General features: G+C 45.6%; 1 protein-coding gene across 1 annotated transcript in view; it reads right to left on the reverse strand.

Moving 5' to 3' along the window:
* Window positions 1–16,101, reverse strand: part of UGT8 (UDP glycosyltransferase 8) — a 30,482-nt gene extending 14,381 nt beyond the window's left edge. Inside the window, exons 1-2 of the mRNA XM_018083897.2 lie at window positions 16,082–16,101; window positions 2,672–3,495 (exon numbers count right to left, since the gene is read on the reverse strand). Of these exons, the coding sequence (XP_017939386.1) occupies window positions 2,672–3,493 (822 nt within the window). The 5' untranslated portion in view covers window positions 3,494–3,495; window positions 16,082–16,101. The remainder of the gene's footprint in view (window positions 1–2,671; window positions 3,496–16,081) is intronic.
* Window positions 16,102–16,469: the final 368 nt, after the last annotated feature.

The following is a 16,469-nucleotide window of genomic DNA, read 5'->3' on the forward strand; positions in this document are numbered from 1 at the left end:
GAGGAGGAGGAGGAGGATGGGAGCCTGGGGAAGGCTTACACAGGTAACACACGGTCCCTGCAGGGCCTGCAGCTGCCCCACCGAGCGCTGTGCCAGCACGGCAGAGCCCCTGAGCGCACACCCCCTCCCTGAGCGCACACCTCCAGCCGCCGGGGTTTGGCTGCATCTCCGGCGCTCCCCGATCCAAGCACGGGTTCCCCATCCCACAAAGCACAGGGACCCGCAGGCGGCAAGCGCGGCTAAAAGGGAAAGGATTTCCACACCCCACCCGCTGCCCGGAACCAGAATGTGAATGTGGATGGGACAGAGCGAAGCAGGAGCAATGTTTCCTTCCCCTTCACATGACCTGGATATTCAGCACCCACTGCTACGTGCTGCCTTTACAGCCGTGCTTCTCTAACCTCAGAGAAGGTGCAGGTTCTGAGCATCCACAAAACAGAGCTACCACGTCCCCCAGAATGAAAGAGTGGCCACCCCGTAACACTTCAAAACACCTTGACCTTCACCTCCTCACTGACCGCTGAGTTATTCCTCTCTGCCTCTTTTTTTTCTTTTTTTTTAGGTGCTACTTATAAGCAGAAAACTAGAGAGGTTTTCAGTTAAGTGCAGGCATTCTGGTTTGGGTAAACAAACTATTTGGCTATTTTGAGTGAGGGGTAAGAAAGGAAAAAAACTGCCGGCGAGGCTGGAGTGCCACTACTGAGGTGCGCAGGTACCCTGGGCTGACCAGGTATTTTGGGCTTGGAAAAAAACACCACTGGTTTTTCCATCTCTAGCAGACAAAGTGGACTAGGCTACTCACAAGCAGTTTTGGAGACTGCAAGAGACCCAATAACTTCTAATTTTAGCCTAAAAAAGCCTGCTAAAGCTGTCGTCTCCAGCCACACGCCCCTCTTTCCCGATCACCCTCCGGGCAGGAGCGTAATCTCTGAGAGCTCCTGAAGCATCACCAGTTCCGGCCCAGCACAGGAACGTGAACCAGCTCCGCTTCTGGCTCACCTTAATGCACCAAACTCAAAGCTGCAGAAAATAAATCAGCCAAGGCTCCTGCCTCAGAGCTGCAGCAGGAGCAGGGAACAGCCGCAGCACTCGCTATCCAGTCTTTAAATCTGCCAGAGCAGAGCCACAGTTGCGAATTTTTTGTCGCCGCTCAGCAAGCACCGAGTGATTGCCCGGTAATTAACCTACAATACATTCCACAGGGGATTACGTGTAACACCTTGGGCACGGACAAATTACAGGATAAAAGAGGAACATGCTCACTTTGTTACTTCTCTCCCGCACCTTCAATCTCCCGCTTACAACTCCGAAAGAATGAATTGCCCGATAAAACTGAAGACAAATTACAAATAATTACGGGTGTTTTTTTCCCCCTCGCTGCAATGAATATTTGCCAGCGTGTACTCTACCTACAGGTCTATTTTCAGGTCACTGTCACTCTGGTTACATTAAACAAAAAGACAAAACAGACAATGTTACCCTGGCGCCCAACTTGATCGTGCAAAGACGTTTTTTTCTTCCTGCAGAACAAGAAAATAACCAGTTTGGAAAAGGGAGAAAAAGCTCAGTCCGGCCCACCACGTTTTCCTGGAGGGAACAGGGCTGAACTTGTAGACAGCAGAGACAGAAAGCACCTTTAGCCTGCTTTCTCAGGATACCTGTGCAGCCTGACCCTTTCCAAACACAGGAGTGTACACACAGCAAGAACCTGTCAGAAGCAACACTGTTAGGGCCATCTCTGAGAACACCCTGCAGCACAGGCAACAGCAGTTGTCATGCCAAAAGCAAAGGAAGAACGAGGCATTTTAACAAGGATATTGTTGAGCACTGCAGGTTTAACCTCCCTATTTATCACCCAGCCATAAGCATCCATTAACAGGCACCTCCAACTCAACATCTGCCTTTTTATAGACACGAACTGTAAATGACATGGTGCTCTATGAGATTTTGTTCTGCCTGTCCCTCACCACCTGTCCACCTCTGCTGCTGAACAGAGGCACTCTTAGGTATCAGGTATCAAAGTTCACCTACTGTACTGAAGTAATCCAACTAATTGATCTGTGCAGCCAGGACTTCTGGAGTCAGTGCAATCACCGTCACCGTTCCAGTACCTGATGGCCAGCACGTGCACAGTAAAAATTCCCATCTGAGTGTAGCAGTGGTGCCATTTAGGTTAACTCACACCTCCACATCTTGGCCTATACAGGGGTTTTTTCATGCTTACATACATGTAATTTTAAAGACATTTTTCCTTATCGAACCCAAGGGAGGCAAAAGCCACCACAGAGAACACTAATACCATGAAGTTAGATCATATAACATATCAGCAGGCTCCTTCAAGCATAAGCAGTACTCATCCATCCTCCTTCCTTCCCATTCTAAACCATGTTTGGGTAGAAGCTACCGATGTTTTTCACCTCTAATGCACCGTTAAGCACTTTACTTTCAAAGGCAAAATACTTCCTGCAGCCACAAAAGACTCATTTTGTGGAGTCTCTGTCTCACAGTGCCACCACCCCAAGCAACTTCCAGTGACTGCAAGAGTACATTCCACCAAACAACAGCAGAACACCAGATCCCATTTGGAATTCACCGCTTCAAAACTGTCCCTCGTGACACGAGGTGAACCAGAAACCACAGAAATGACTCAGTAAAACTCAGCAAACCTTACTTCTGGCAGAGGGCTGGCCGGTTTGGTGAGGATTCCTCCCACGTAAACGACGTTGGGAAGCGTCGGTCTCGGGAACTCCAGGGCTACATCAGTGCAAAGCATCCACAGGCTGGATCCATGGACCAAGTCGTACATGGACCGCTCCGGAAGAACCTTGTGTTTCTGCATTATCCGTTCGTATTTTGGCAGAACCAAAAAGCTGACCCCGAACCTCGAAATGAGATAAACAACAGTGTTTTTAATCCTCTCGAAGAAGTTCATGTGATCCGTGAGCAGCGAGTTAAATTCGGGGACGTAGGACAGGGGAGCCGGAGCGCCCACTTCTGCTGGATACCAGAGGCCGGTGGAAAACACGGCGTATTTAACCCCCAGAAGATGAGCTATAACAAATCCGCACATCTCGTTGGGATCGACCAGGAGCAGGTCAAATCTTTCCTGTTTCAGGGCACGCATGAGGTTTTGGTTGCCGACGATCATGTCGCAGTTCTTGGTGTAGTGGTCCAAGATGTCGAACAGTTCGAGGGCTGTCAGCCTCCCCGAGAAGATACTCCTCATCTTGGACTGGAGGAAATCATCCGAGGTGCTGCTGTTAAAGATCCCTGGGTAGCGCTGAAGTCTATAGTGATTAGATGGAGGAATCTCTCTGCCCTCAGAGAGGAGAAACACTGTCTGGTGACCTTGGTCATGCAAGGCTGAGGCCAGAGTCTTGAAAATATAAAGATGGCTTTCAAACATAATTGGCGGCACGACGACGATTTTGGCAGCCCTCGCTATCCCGACGGCACTCCACAGGAGAATGAAAGCTGGAGCGTACGGCTTCATAGCTGGAACGGGAAAGGAAAAGCGTTAGAGCGACACACGACAGACTTGTAACCTGCTGGGGAATTTAAGGCAAGTTATTATCTGGCTGTCCCACGAAAGCTCATCCCGTCTCCCCGCTTTGGAGCCATCCTTGCGGTGGTCACGGGGAACGAGAGAGACTCCGTTTCAGAGCGCACTTGGCAGTGCCCTGTTTCCGGTGAGATCCGCCTTTCCCCCACCCCTCCCTTTCCATCTGGCATGGAGGGTAAACAAGAGACCTTTTCCAACGCAGACAGCGATCTGGCACCTGCGTGAAGCAGCGGGGAAGCCAAGTGAGGCTGCGAGGTCGGTGCCCTCCACGCAGGTACCACGCGCGGCACTTCCGAATCACAGACGTCACCCGACGGCTCCCAGATCGTCACGTCAGCCCTGAGAGCTGCATCCTGCTACACTTGTGATTACACTTAAAAGCACAACTGCGTCACTGGTATTAGAATTTATGAAGTGGCTAAGAAAGATGCTAAGTTTAAAGACCCCAAGGCTAAAATCCTGTACTTATTCACACGTGAGACCCAAAGAAATCACCAGTACTCATATTCCGGTGCACAGGATATAAGATGACTTAGTACAAATGCAACTCAGTTCCTCAACTGGAACTTCTACATCCATTTTGCAGTCCGAGCACACCACACTTCACACTACTGTTAACATGGTTATGAGCATTCCTGCTACAAGCTCTTGTCTGACAGTTGTCCACAGGCTTCAGGCTGTCCTCCCTTAAGTTGCAACTCTCTAGTCTGATTTAAGGATAACATCTTCTGAGGGTTTGTTTTTTTTTTCATATAAGCCAAGAGGAGTAGAGAAGATTAAGGTAGTTTTTTTCTTCTAAAAGCACATGCAAATCCATGCAATATTTTCCTTTAGTGTCAACACTGATCAGCCAGACAGGGATGCAAAGTCACAACCAGGCAGGAAGAGGCTACCAGAGAGTAAGAACCAACTTGACTGTGAGCTTTCAAAAATTACACTTTGTGTACGAGATGAAATGTAGTAACAGGAGGCAGCACCACACACGTGAACATCTCAACTTCCACTGAAGCACTTGGACAAGTACTCGATTCTGAACCTACTTAAATCAGCACCTGAACACCCACTCGAGCACCAGCTCTAACCTACACTCAAACAGCCATCCTAAACACAGCTCCTGACAGCAGCAGGCTGCTGGGGAAAGGGAAAACACTCCTTACACCCCTGTTTTGGGGGTTTAAAACCCTGTATGCACCAGATGAAAGCCAAGTGCGTTAGAAGCACAGAGAGGGCACGTCAGAAACTCCTCAGTCACCATAACCCTCCTAGGACAGAGAAACAAGCACACGCCAAACCAAACAATCTGCTCTTTCCTCGTGCCAAACCAATCCATGCAGAAACCTGAGTCTGTTGCAGTGTCCTTTGTAAATAAGAACAACAGATAATGCTGCTACTCAGGCCTTATCTCCTTACACTGTAGTCTTATAACTCTCCTAAACACATTGCTCAGGACTCTTTAGTTTGGTTTTTTTTTCCATGTTATGTGGGTTACCAGCCCACAAATAGAGCATCTCGTATTTTATGTAATTCTATATAAAATACTATAATTATACTTACTATATACTACATGGTTACCGTGCAATAATTGTGTAATTTAGGTTTATTGCTGTCCAATATGAAGTTTCTGAAGGGAACATCAGCAGAAGCACCTGAGAAGCTCGCCATGCCGCACCACTGTCACGGACATCAGCAGAGGGCTGTGCAAGGGCAGAAGTGCACAGGCTTGGTGTGGTGCCAACAAGCCACGGAATCATTTAGGCTGGAAAAGGCCTCCGAGATCGTCCAGTCCAACCTTGGACTGATCACCACCTGGTCAACTAGACCAGAGCACTCAGTGCCACGTCCAGTCGTTCCCTGAACACCTCCAGCGTCGGTGACTCCACAGCCTGCCTGTGCAGCCCATCCCAATACCTGGCAACCCTTTCCATGAAGAAATTCTTCCTGACGTCCTCTTGTACTGTCACTGCTTGCCTGGGAGAAGAGGCCAAGCCCCACCTTGCCACAACCTCCTGTCAGGGAGTTGCAGAGAGTGAGAAGGTCACCCCAAGCCTCCTTTTCTCCAGGCTGAACCCCAGCTCCCTCAGCTCCTCTCCAGACCCTTCCCCAGCTCTGTTGCCCTTCTCTGGACACGCTCCAGCCCCTCAGTGTCCTTCTTGAAGCAGGGGGCCCAGAACTGGACACAGCCCTCAAGGTGTGGCCTCAGCAGTGCCCAGTACAGAGGGAGAATCACTTCCCTCATCCATGTTCAGCCACCTTCAACAGGGCCCCACTGCAGGATAACACTCCTTAGAAAAGAGTGGTTTAAAAAAGCCAAACCCCAAAGTGATGCTTCAGCAATGAAACATCCAAGAAAAATGATGAATCAAACTTGGAAAAAGCCCATTATTGATTCCATGTCCCCACGCTAGGAGCATTCCCATGGTATTGAGTTACTGCTCCTGTCCACAACAGCGATATTACAAAACCATGAATGGAGGAGCAGGATGGGGAAAATCAGTGTTTCTGTCAGCAGCAGAAATCAAAGGCTCCAGCAGCCTAAGGGCTACTCAGGATCCACCAGGTCGCCAGACTCCGGCTCTACTCCCATCTCCTGACCCCACACAGGCCCAGAGTGCAGCGCAGGAAGACGATCCTTAGCCCTAAGGTGTATTTTCCATGGCCAGGGTTATGCACACGCCATCAAAAGCCATGGGAATTCCAGCTGTACTTCCCTGGGATGCTGGCAGTGCCGCCCCGCTGCTTCCTATCCCCCACACTCACCAAACAAAAACATTTTGAATAGGAATCATATTGCATACTTTACTCTTTGTGAAGGCATTTTAAAGCACTGCCTACCTAACAAGCAAATCTGATAATGTACCTACAAAAAAATTTATCACATTTTTGTGGTTTTTTTTCTTCTTGCAGTGTATCAATGTCAAGAGATGACAACACACTTCCCTGGCAGCCTGTACCTTGTGGTACCTTCAGAACTGGTAAAACCATCATCGCTTCTCCAAAACCTATTATGCAACTCGCCTTTTCAACACAAGCACCTTCCACAGGGACAGGAAAAAAAATGTACAGGCCCTGCCAAGCCAGAGGGATATTTAAACACATGATGCTATTAGAGAAATGCAGATTAAGTGACATTTTTACTGGGAAAAATGGCACTGACCTTCTATCGAACTTCTGGCAGGAACCTGCAGCCTCATCATTTCATGCCCTGGCCACAGAGAAGGAGAAGCTTGGCAGGCTTCAATTTAAGAGGAACAAGGGCAATAGGCAACAGCATTTTGTAAGCCCCCCAGGGGTCAGGAAAACATTGAGGGGCAGCTGGAAGCCAGCTCATCCCAGCCACAGGGACTCTTCCCACTAACTCCCAGTCACACTCCAGCAGTAAACTCCCAGAACAAATCACGGGCCAAAACAAACAAAAAGGATCAGCAGCCAGTGCAACTGCCTTCTGTCTCTGCACACACCTGGGGCATGAAGAAGAACTGTCAAATGTCCTGGCAGAAGAAAGGAAAAGAAAGCCCAAAGACAAAGGATGATGAGTTTCTCCACGACCATAAACAATATAAAGCCATTTTGTACCCCTATCTTAAGTCCTTTTTCTTAGGATTTGCCTCCATCAAATGAGACTGTTTCAGGGTCTGAGCTGGTGTGTAACATCCTTTTATCAAAGAGAGCAAAAAAAAAAAAAAATCCAAACTTGCTAAAATTTAAACAACAACAAAACCTCCAATCAACCAACAACGCCCCCAAAACAATCACTGAATCAAAGCCATTCATTTCAGCCCAAAAGCCCTAAAAGCAATGCTATGGAGAAAAAAAAAATATGCAGAGTGGCTTTATAGGAGGGAAAGCACCTTCTGGCTGCAAAGGGTTCACCTACTGGAGCACAGCAAGAAAAAGTTGAATATTAAAGATAGACCAAGTCAAACATTAAACCTACTCCAACAGTTGCTCATTAAGTTAATGACCTACATTCAAATGAAAGGGAAAGTGTGAGTTTTGAAGTGTTACAGAACACCAGACATACTCTACGAGACAGCTGACCAAAACACTTATAAATCCTGATTTATTTTTTTTTTAAGGAAGTATTTTTCCATTCACTCAGGAGGACCAAGCAGGATCCAGAACAAGAAGTGTGACTACGTAGAAAATAGTGACTTCCAAGGGAAAAATAAGAGGGAGGGTCCTTCCCCCCACATAGTTCACAAAGTGCTGATATCTCAGAGCTAGACAGTGTGGAAATAAACTGAATGACATTTAGGTTTATATAAATGACATTAAAAAGTCTTAATGCTTACATTATTACTATAAGAATTAAGTGGCACTATTTTAGATTAATTCCAATTAATTAGTGTAACAGTCAGTTACGGTGCTGGAACACATATCCAAAGTGAGATTTAGATTTGCTGCCAATCCTTAATAATCTGCTAATCACTCCATAATTAAAACTTACAAGCACGTTTGGGGTTTTTTTTTCTGCTTTATACCACTGGCTGCCTACCTGCTATTTCTGGATGTCTCAGAAATAACCATTTTCGAGCCAGCAGCATAATTATTGGTGTTTTCCTCCGCTGTAGACAGGTCTAGAAGCAGAAGAGGCTCTCCAGCACCTCCAGACACAGCACAGCTTGAATTCAAACTGCTCCAGTGTTTATATCACTCTGAGAAGAGTAAACAGTTCCCAGGCACTTACACCTAAGGATATAAAAAGTCCTTTTTATTCACTAGTAACACACAACACTCCCGGCTTTAACGCAGCAAGGGAGGCTTTACAGAGCTTGTGCTCGGCGATGCCACTTGATCTTTTAAGTTCTTCCCTTCAGGTTTGTTGAGGTTTGATGAGTTTACCCGGGCAGCTCGAGCAGAATCTCTGCCGGGAAAGGTGCCCTTCGTCCCAGACAGCAGCGGAGGGGCAATCTCCGAGCTGCCGATCGCTCTCACCTTTCCCGAAGGGCTCGAATTACTCATTACAATTTAGCGGAGACGGGCACACGGCAAAGGAGCGGGCTCACCCAGCCGCGGATGCTGATTAGCGCCGAAATGACTGTGCCCAAGCGGAAAGCTAACGACGTGCACCACAGGAGTATGATGATCAAAAAGAAAGAAGGGGAAAGGTGAGATTTGTACGCTTTTAAGCAAACTGTGAGTACCACGAACTGCCCCCCCGTGACCACATATTGTTACCTGATGGACTGAAGCTGCAGTCCTGCCCTGCTACTCGAACCCCCACGGACAAAACTTATTTCATGTGCAAATCTGGTTCCTTTAGCTGTTATTAAACACAGTGTTACAGATAAAACACGGTATCCAGCCTCCAACAGGCCTGTAAACACCTCGGCCAAACACAGAACCAAGCCCTACAACGCAGGTTGCATGACCAAAGGCCCTGTAAGCAAAGCCTTTTATCAAGCCCAAGATAGCCAGGAATGACTAACATAAAGCACTTACAGGGCAAGTATAATGCTGAAAGAGGAAGAAAATATTCCAGGACAAACCAGAGGTTCACTAACACTGGTTACAGTTTGATTCAGTGATGAAAGTGTACTCAACCCAAATCTTAGCCCTGTCAGCCACAGGCAAACAGCTGATATCAAAGATGAAAAAAAATACATGCAGAAGCAATAATGTGATGCATTGATTCTGGAAATTCCGTGTGAGGCAATGCACTGACCACATCATGTCTGACAGCAAATCCCAGCAGATGCTCAAGCTGTCAGACACAGGAAGATTTTAATTAGTGGCATAACACGTGACAGTATTAAAGACCACAACCTTCAAGCTCCAAGTGCAACTTGCCTCCTAAACCCTTTAAGCCAGCAATGGAGAAGTATGTCCTTAACCCATAAGGCTGCCTACTCTGCTGGACATATTCCCTAGGCAACAGGAAACGCTACTCCATAATCCTTCAGGAGCATTAAATAAGTCAGGCCCATAAGCTGACTTCAGGCAGTTTGAGGTGAGGAACCGGTTGCTACTCAACGCCACACAAAACAGCAGAAGTGTGGGAATGCACAGAGCCTTGGGGCAGCAAGGCAGGATATTATCTAGGGAGACACTCCCCTAACAGGTATTGTACAGCCTTCAGATTTAGAACCTGAAGTTTTTCCTGTCACACATCTTGTTACTAATTGCTGAGGGAGCGTGTGATGTGATTGTTCCTCTGTGTTGCAACGTTTTAGATGAGTGGAAGGATTTGGCTTTTAACTATAGGCTCCCTTTTCAACTGATAAGTTAAGAAATTAGTAAGAAATCCTGAGTGCATGAACAAGGGCAGGCTTTTCAGCTTACTTCGTACAGTCTCCCAAACAATTACATCTTCTATCCAACCACTGAAGCACTTCAATGAATACAAGAACATCTCATCCACAGATAAAAGAGGAAGATTTATAGGCATTACAGTGTCACTGCAATCCTGACTTACTGTGTCAGCTGTGCAAACAGCAAAGGAGCTGTCAAGAGGGAGTCAAAAGGACATGTGATTTATGAAACTGCTTTTATGAATTTGTGCAACAGGTTTTACCAAACACTGAAGGATTTTACCTGAGTTTTTGGACTGAACAGTGTTGGGAAAAAACAATTTTAGAAATCCTCACTTCCAAAGGCAGCAAGGTACCAGAGGCACTTCTCCTTCAAAACACGGGTTTTACAGCTGAGACACGAATATTTTTTCAGTAGACATGCTAGTAGGCAGATCTTCCAGAACTTACATGGGAATAAAACTCTTGTGCAAGGCATCATGCCCTATTAAGATGAGTTTATAGCAAGTGGCCAAAGTACCACGTTCTTGGCAACACTTTGCCACTGGCTTCCTGAAATAATAACTGTGAGTCTTCGTGGCTATGGAAAACCGTCCTAAACTTCTGAAAACATCAGTCATATCTAAAAAGATTAAAAATCCACAAAGACTATCATTATTGTTCCATGAATAGGTTCTAAACCCATTTAAGTTTCTCAGATTTGATCTTTTACATCAAGTCCCTGCACACTTTGAGATTATAACACTGCAGTACTGACAGCACTCAAGAACTGATTTACCTGAGAGTAAAGGTCTGAAGTCTGATTAAATATTTTCACAACCTGAAGTTACAACACGGCAAAGGCACCTTTCACTCGACAGGACCTACAGTTCTTAACATCCCATGCGCTAAAAAACAGAGGGCAAACAGTATATAGGTCAAGATGTAAACTTTATTGAATGAAAATAGATACTTAGGTACAGCAGTAGCAAAGTTCAGTCCAACTAACTGCATTAAAGTGAGTTCCATGAAGATTTTACAGCCTGTGAAACATTAACCTCCGCAGACATCTCAGGTAGGGGAGCAGAAACAAATCAAGATGTATTCTTGAGGTATTTTAATAACCCGAATAAAAGCAAAAAGAACAAGAACAGCAAGTTCTTTTCTTCCGTCCTGCTGTGCACTGGGCAACTCCAATGGGGCATTTCCAGATCCTTATAATTTCACTCTACACAGTGAGGGTGAGCAGAGCCCACCGCTTAACGCACCGCTCCAAACCCCGGGGGACTGAAGGAACCTGACTCCGTGTGCCAGGGACTCGGATTTCTCCGCGTTGGCACTCTCCATTCTGCAGCTCTGCTCCTGCTGCCCGTGGTTATCCCACCCCCCAGCACCTTGGAAAGATAACTGCTGACTGCACACAGCGAGAGAGCCATCTGCTTGCAAGCAGGACACGTACATTCCTGGCGGAGGGATTTGTCAGGAAAGGCTCTCCCGTCGCGCCGGACCGGACGAGACAAATCGCTCGCCTCCCTCAGAGCTCCTGGGAGCTCCCAGAACATGCAGCGGTTTGGCACCGACACACAAGTCCCTTGAGAGAGTCCCCTCGGCTCCTGGAGACTCCCTCTCCAAGCACCAAGACCTGAGGGCAAAGTTTCCCCACCTGCTGCAGCCGTTTTGCACCGGGAAGCACCCAGGAAATATTGCTGTGGCAGCCGGGGCTCGGCAGTGCCACCAGAGAGAAGCCAACAGGTTACTCCACGTTTGCCAGGGACACACCAGTGCTGTGTAAGAGGTTATTCAGCGGCCCTGCTCCTGCTGTGTGACCACACTGCCCCGAAGAGCCCGGGAACAGAGCAGGAAAACGAGAGGAAGCCTCCTACCTGCGGAGAGCAGGAGGCACGAGTGCCACAGCAGCTGAGGGAGACAAAGATGTCTCCACCGAGGGGGTCAAAGCCACCCAGGAGGCCTTTGCTGTCACACTGGCATCAAAAGACAGGCTGAAACAGCGGCTGAACGAAGCACCAAATAGAAAAGGGGAAAAAATGGAGAAAAAAAAAGAAAAACAACCTGACTCTGGTTTTCAAGACTTTGATCAGCGACTGAATCTCCTTTGATAAAATGTCTCTCTGAAGAAGGGGCTGGAAGAAATCACAGAGCTTCACAGTGAGCTTAATTTGTTGGTGCAACAAGCACAGCCTGTAATTACATGCTACCATCACCCAAGCATGAATTTCGCCTCGTGAACAAGCCTCGGGTTCTGAAACAACATTACTTTTAAACTTCAGCCCATTTTACTGGGATTTTCCTTCAACTTCAATAATTATTTGGGGGGATGCTTCATTTCTCACTCCAGTTGGCTCCAGCTTGGTACAAGCTCCCCCCGGTCACGCCATCACATGACACCCAGAAGCACTCAATGAATTTCTTTGTTCCATTTCTGACTTCATGCTATAGCAAATAAGCACATTTTAACAAGCCACACAAACAGAACCCACAAAGGGAAACTGTGGCAGGTTTGTCTCTGCAGCGGGAAATACAACTCGGGCAAAAAAAGTTAAAATACTTGATTTAATAATGTTTTGTTCTTATTCAAGCTCAATTAAAATAATTGCAGCAGCACCACACACACTCCAGAAACATTCAGCTTGTTCGGTCTGTTAATCATTAGGTTCTGTTTTGAAATGTACAGGTAGGTTTTCTTTGAAGTCAACTGCTCTCTATTAGGTTCAGATTTGTGTTTTGGGGTGTCTGCTTTGAACCACCTGATAGCAAAATGTGGGCCTAGAGTAAGGATAGAAGTGGTGTATCTAACAGCTTTGCTATGTAGTTTAATGCTTAGACTGATTTTAAGAGCAAGAGGGGACAGCAATCAACTTGGGCTTCATTTAAGATGTGTAAAACACTCCAGTAAGGGTCAGTTTGGGTTTTTTTTTGCAGTAGCTCTGTCAATTTGTAAACACACAAACGTCCTGCCAACTTCTAGCATCAGCGGTTGACTGAGACCGGAGTGTAACTTCAGAAAGGAATGGTCTAAAGACAGGAGATCTGTGGGTTTCCAAAGACAATCTGAGACTCAGTACAGTCTGTTCATTCACAAATATCAAGCAAAAGGGAAAACAGATCCAAAGGCTACAGAGGGTCAACATAAAGATGGCTCACTATGATTCACAGAACGATCTGGGTGTAAAACCCAAAACAAATCCACAATAAACAGATCTGGGTGTAAAACCCAAAACAAATCCACAATAAACAATCCACACCCCCCCCCAAATGCTTCTACACGTGCACACTGTCTGTTCCTACCCAGGAGATGGGAAGATCTTCCTCCACTTCTTGAAAGCAGCTAAAGCTTCCTGGACATTATCACTGTACAGTAACAAATGTCTGACAGGGGGTTATAACAGAAATAACCTGAGGGCCCGGAGCAGGGCTGTAGTTAGTTATTTCAGCAGTAAGCAGTTTAAGGCAAAATGGACTGTTTAATAAAATGTGTAGTCTGAGATGGAGTTATTTGGAACACTCCAAGTGTACTTTAATGAAAATAAAGGGACAGGAGATAACACTGTTCTAAGGGCCAGCCAGGATTCATCAAGGTCTAATTCCCCAAAGCTTTGCTGCTGTTCACAGCACTCTGCTGTTCAGGTTTTATTTAGACTACAGTGACTTTGCCCAGCGCAAAACCTCATCTATGAGACCTCCACAGTCAAGAAAGCTCTTGAGAAAGACACTGCTACCCAGGTTTAACACACCCATGCTATATAAAATGCCATACTTTTCAGCAGCTGTTTGCATTATGATAAATTGGCAGAACTGGCTCCCCAAGCAAACCTACAAAATAAACACTGAGCTGCCTGCACAGCACCCAAGCTCTCGTAACAACTGCCCCCTTCTGAAGAAAAAAATATCACCAGGACTCACTAATCTGAAAGAGATACAACATAAACTGCTGCCACAGGTCAAGGGTTTGATAATGGCAGTGGGCTCCACGCTTCCCACATCACCTCCCGAGCCAGCTGTGCATCTCATGTTCACAGCAGCATTGGGGTTGAAATTCCTGAGCCTTCCCCAGATTCCATTCAGAGAGAGATGCCTCTCTGATGCCATGCAACGCCTCACTTGGCTCCAAATTAAAGGGTCTGTTCAGTTTAAGCACTAAACTGGGAGGACAACAATGATGTCCTGAAAATAAAATTAAGGGCAAGTAACAACGCAATTACGTTTTTTTTTTAAAGCTGGTATTTTATTTTGTTGAAAGTTTCTGCAATTCTTTTTTGAATACCTTTGTCTCATGAATTGGTGTTCTTGGCAGTAAAGCACCTTATTCATTTCAGTCAAACAGCTTCCAAATTGGATGGGGGGAATGTGAAAAAACACAAATCAAATTCAACATACCTAACTGCATTTTAATCTAAATCTTCACCAAGGCCCTGAACTTTAAAAATTTCCTGTTTGAAGGCTGTGCTACAGTTATATGCTCCATCCTTGGGTGCAACCAATGAATTAAATAACTTTTTCCAGTCTGGTGTTGATGTATGGGTAAAAATAATTCCTCTGATGGAATACAGTGTCTTAAATTAAGGAACTCCAAAAGGTTTGATGTTCATACTGTTATCTCCCCTTAGAGAGAGACAACCTTAATTTGTTTCAATGGAAGTGTTTCAGCAGGGCATCAGGGCTCCTTTCCAGCTCAGTTCCCAATCTGAAGCTGACTCAAGGCTTCCCATTAACTCTCCCTTCAGTCACTGAGTAGGAAGGGAAAACAGTCTTAAGTTGCTTATTTTTGATGAAGCTGACCCATCCATTCATAGGAGGAAAGAAGAGCACAGAGCAAAGAAGAAAGCTGTGCTTGTTTCCCTGTACAAATAAAATTATGTGCATGACAAGTGTGCTGCTTAAGAGAAATGGTCACAACAAACCAGCTTATAACCACAGTTCTGGCTACAAACAATTGCAATACTTCCTTCTCACAAGGAATAACAGGGCCCCACACCCTGAGCATTTTAAAATACAGACATCTAAGTGTCATAAAACATCAGAAATATTTTGTCAAAGGGTTCAAGAAACCTTATGGCAAAAGTCTCAGAAATTCCCTCCAAGCATAGTTGTCCCAGGGGAAGGACAGAATATTAAATGGTCCCAGTGTATTTTACTTCCTGGAAAACAGGGAGAAGAGCCCTCTACAATGCCTATTCACAAACCCTTGGAGCTGTATCAGAATGTCAGTTTTGAGCCCAAAGATACTTTCTAAAACAACAACAAAAGATTTTTTTTCTGAACACTAGAAATACCAACAAAAGGAGGCGAATGATTTCAAATCCTTCTAAAGTATCAGCCTTTCTCAAACACAGCCCTGTTCTCTTCTGAAATACCTCTGTGTAATAATGAAACAGAAATAAAAACATTTCTGTTCAGAGTCCTGATCTGGAGAGAAAAGGTATTTCATTTACTAAGCATCTCATGAATCTGATCTTACCAAAAAAGATCTCAATAGCTTTTCATACTGCAGTGGGATTTTTCTTATCATTAAATGGCAAGGGACTCGACCAAGGTGGAATAAACCAAGTATAGTACCAACAGTACCAATAATTCCTGGTACTGTTCTAAGGGAAGCAACCTGGTTAAAACAGTGATGTGGGGAAAAAAGCACTTCAAGCACCCAAAAGTGGAAAACACCAAGGAAAGTAGGGGCAGGCAGTAAGACTTGAACCTGGCAGGTCAAGTCAGAAATAATGTAGCTCGTACTCCAAAAAGTCAATTAGAAAATAATCAAGTTAGCATAGGCACTGTTGTTACATCTGTAACTCTAATTAATAGCAGAACATTTCTGAAGTGGTAGGAGTAGTATTCCAGCAAAACACATCCTCTGTACAAGTCTCAACAGGTACAGGAAAAACATACACAAAGCTATAAGTTCAGTGCTATTTTACGGATTATGGTACCTCCTCACACCATGTTTTCACAGGTATTAACACACCCACCACACAGAAAATTTGTTTTCCATTCCTGGAAATAAAACATACTGCTAGAAACCAACCATGCAAATTATACACAGCAGAGAATTATGGCACGTTCTTACGTTTTCTTCCTCAGGATCCACAGCAGCCCTGGCACTTATTTACTAACCAACCCAGTACCTGGAAGAACTGTGGAGTTATCGTTCCAAAGGGTTGACCTGGATGGATAACAGGACTATAAAGTGCTTCAGATATGATAAATGTGGCATTAAAATTTCAGGCACATGACAGTTCTGACTGCCTTTGATTTCTGCAAACAGTAACTAAGATACCTGAGTTTATCAGCCTGCAGTGATGACAGCGTTGCCTCGATCACAGCTGCAATGAGTGACCACCAGTGAACTACAACAGCTAGTAGCCATTCACCAAGTTTAAGTTGCCACCAGCGTGGAAAACCAACCCACTGCTTCGTTGCCACTTCCTTCATGAGTCACTTCCCTACGATCCACTCACACGGGCAAGGACAGGACTCTCCCAGAGCTCAGGTGACATCACCAGGGCAAGGCTGCAGGGATCATTTCTGATGTCCTCTCCTCCAGCCCCGGTTAGTCCCACGGGTTTCTCCATCCAAATCCTGCTTCAGAGCAACCCAACTGCTTCCAGCACTCTAAGAAAATCAAACGTAAGGGACATTTCCTCATTTCCTTGTATTTCAACCAT

The sequence above is a fragment of the Manacus vitellinus genome, unplaced genomic scaffold (genome assembly GCF_001715985.3).
Source record: "Manacus vitellinus isolate BGI_N305 unplaced genomic scaffold, ASM171598v3 scaffold_69_pilon, whole genome shotgun sequence".
NCBI lineage: Eukaryota > Metazoa > Chordata > Aves > Passeriformes > Pipridae > Manacus > Manacus vitellinus.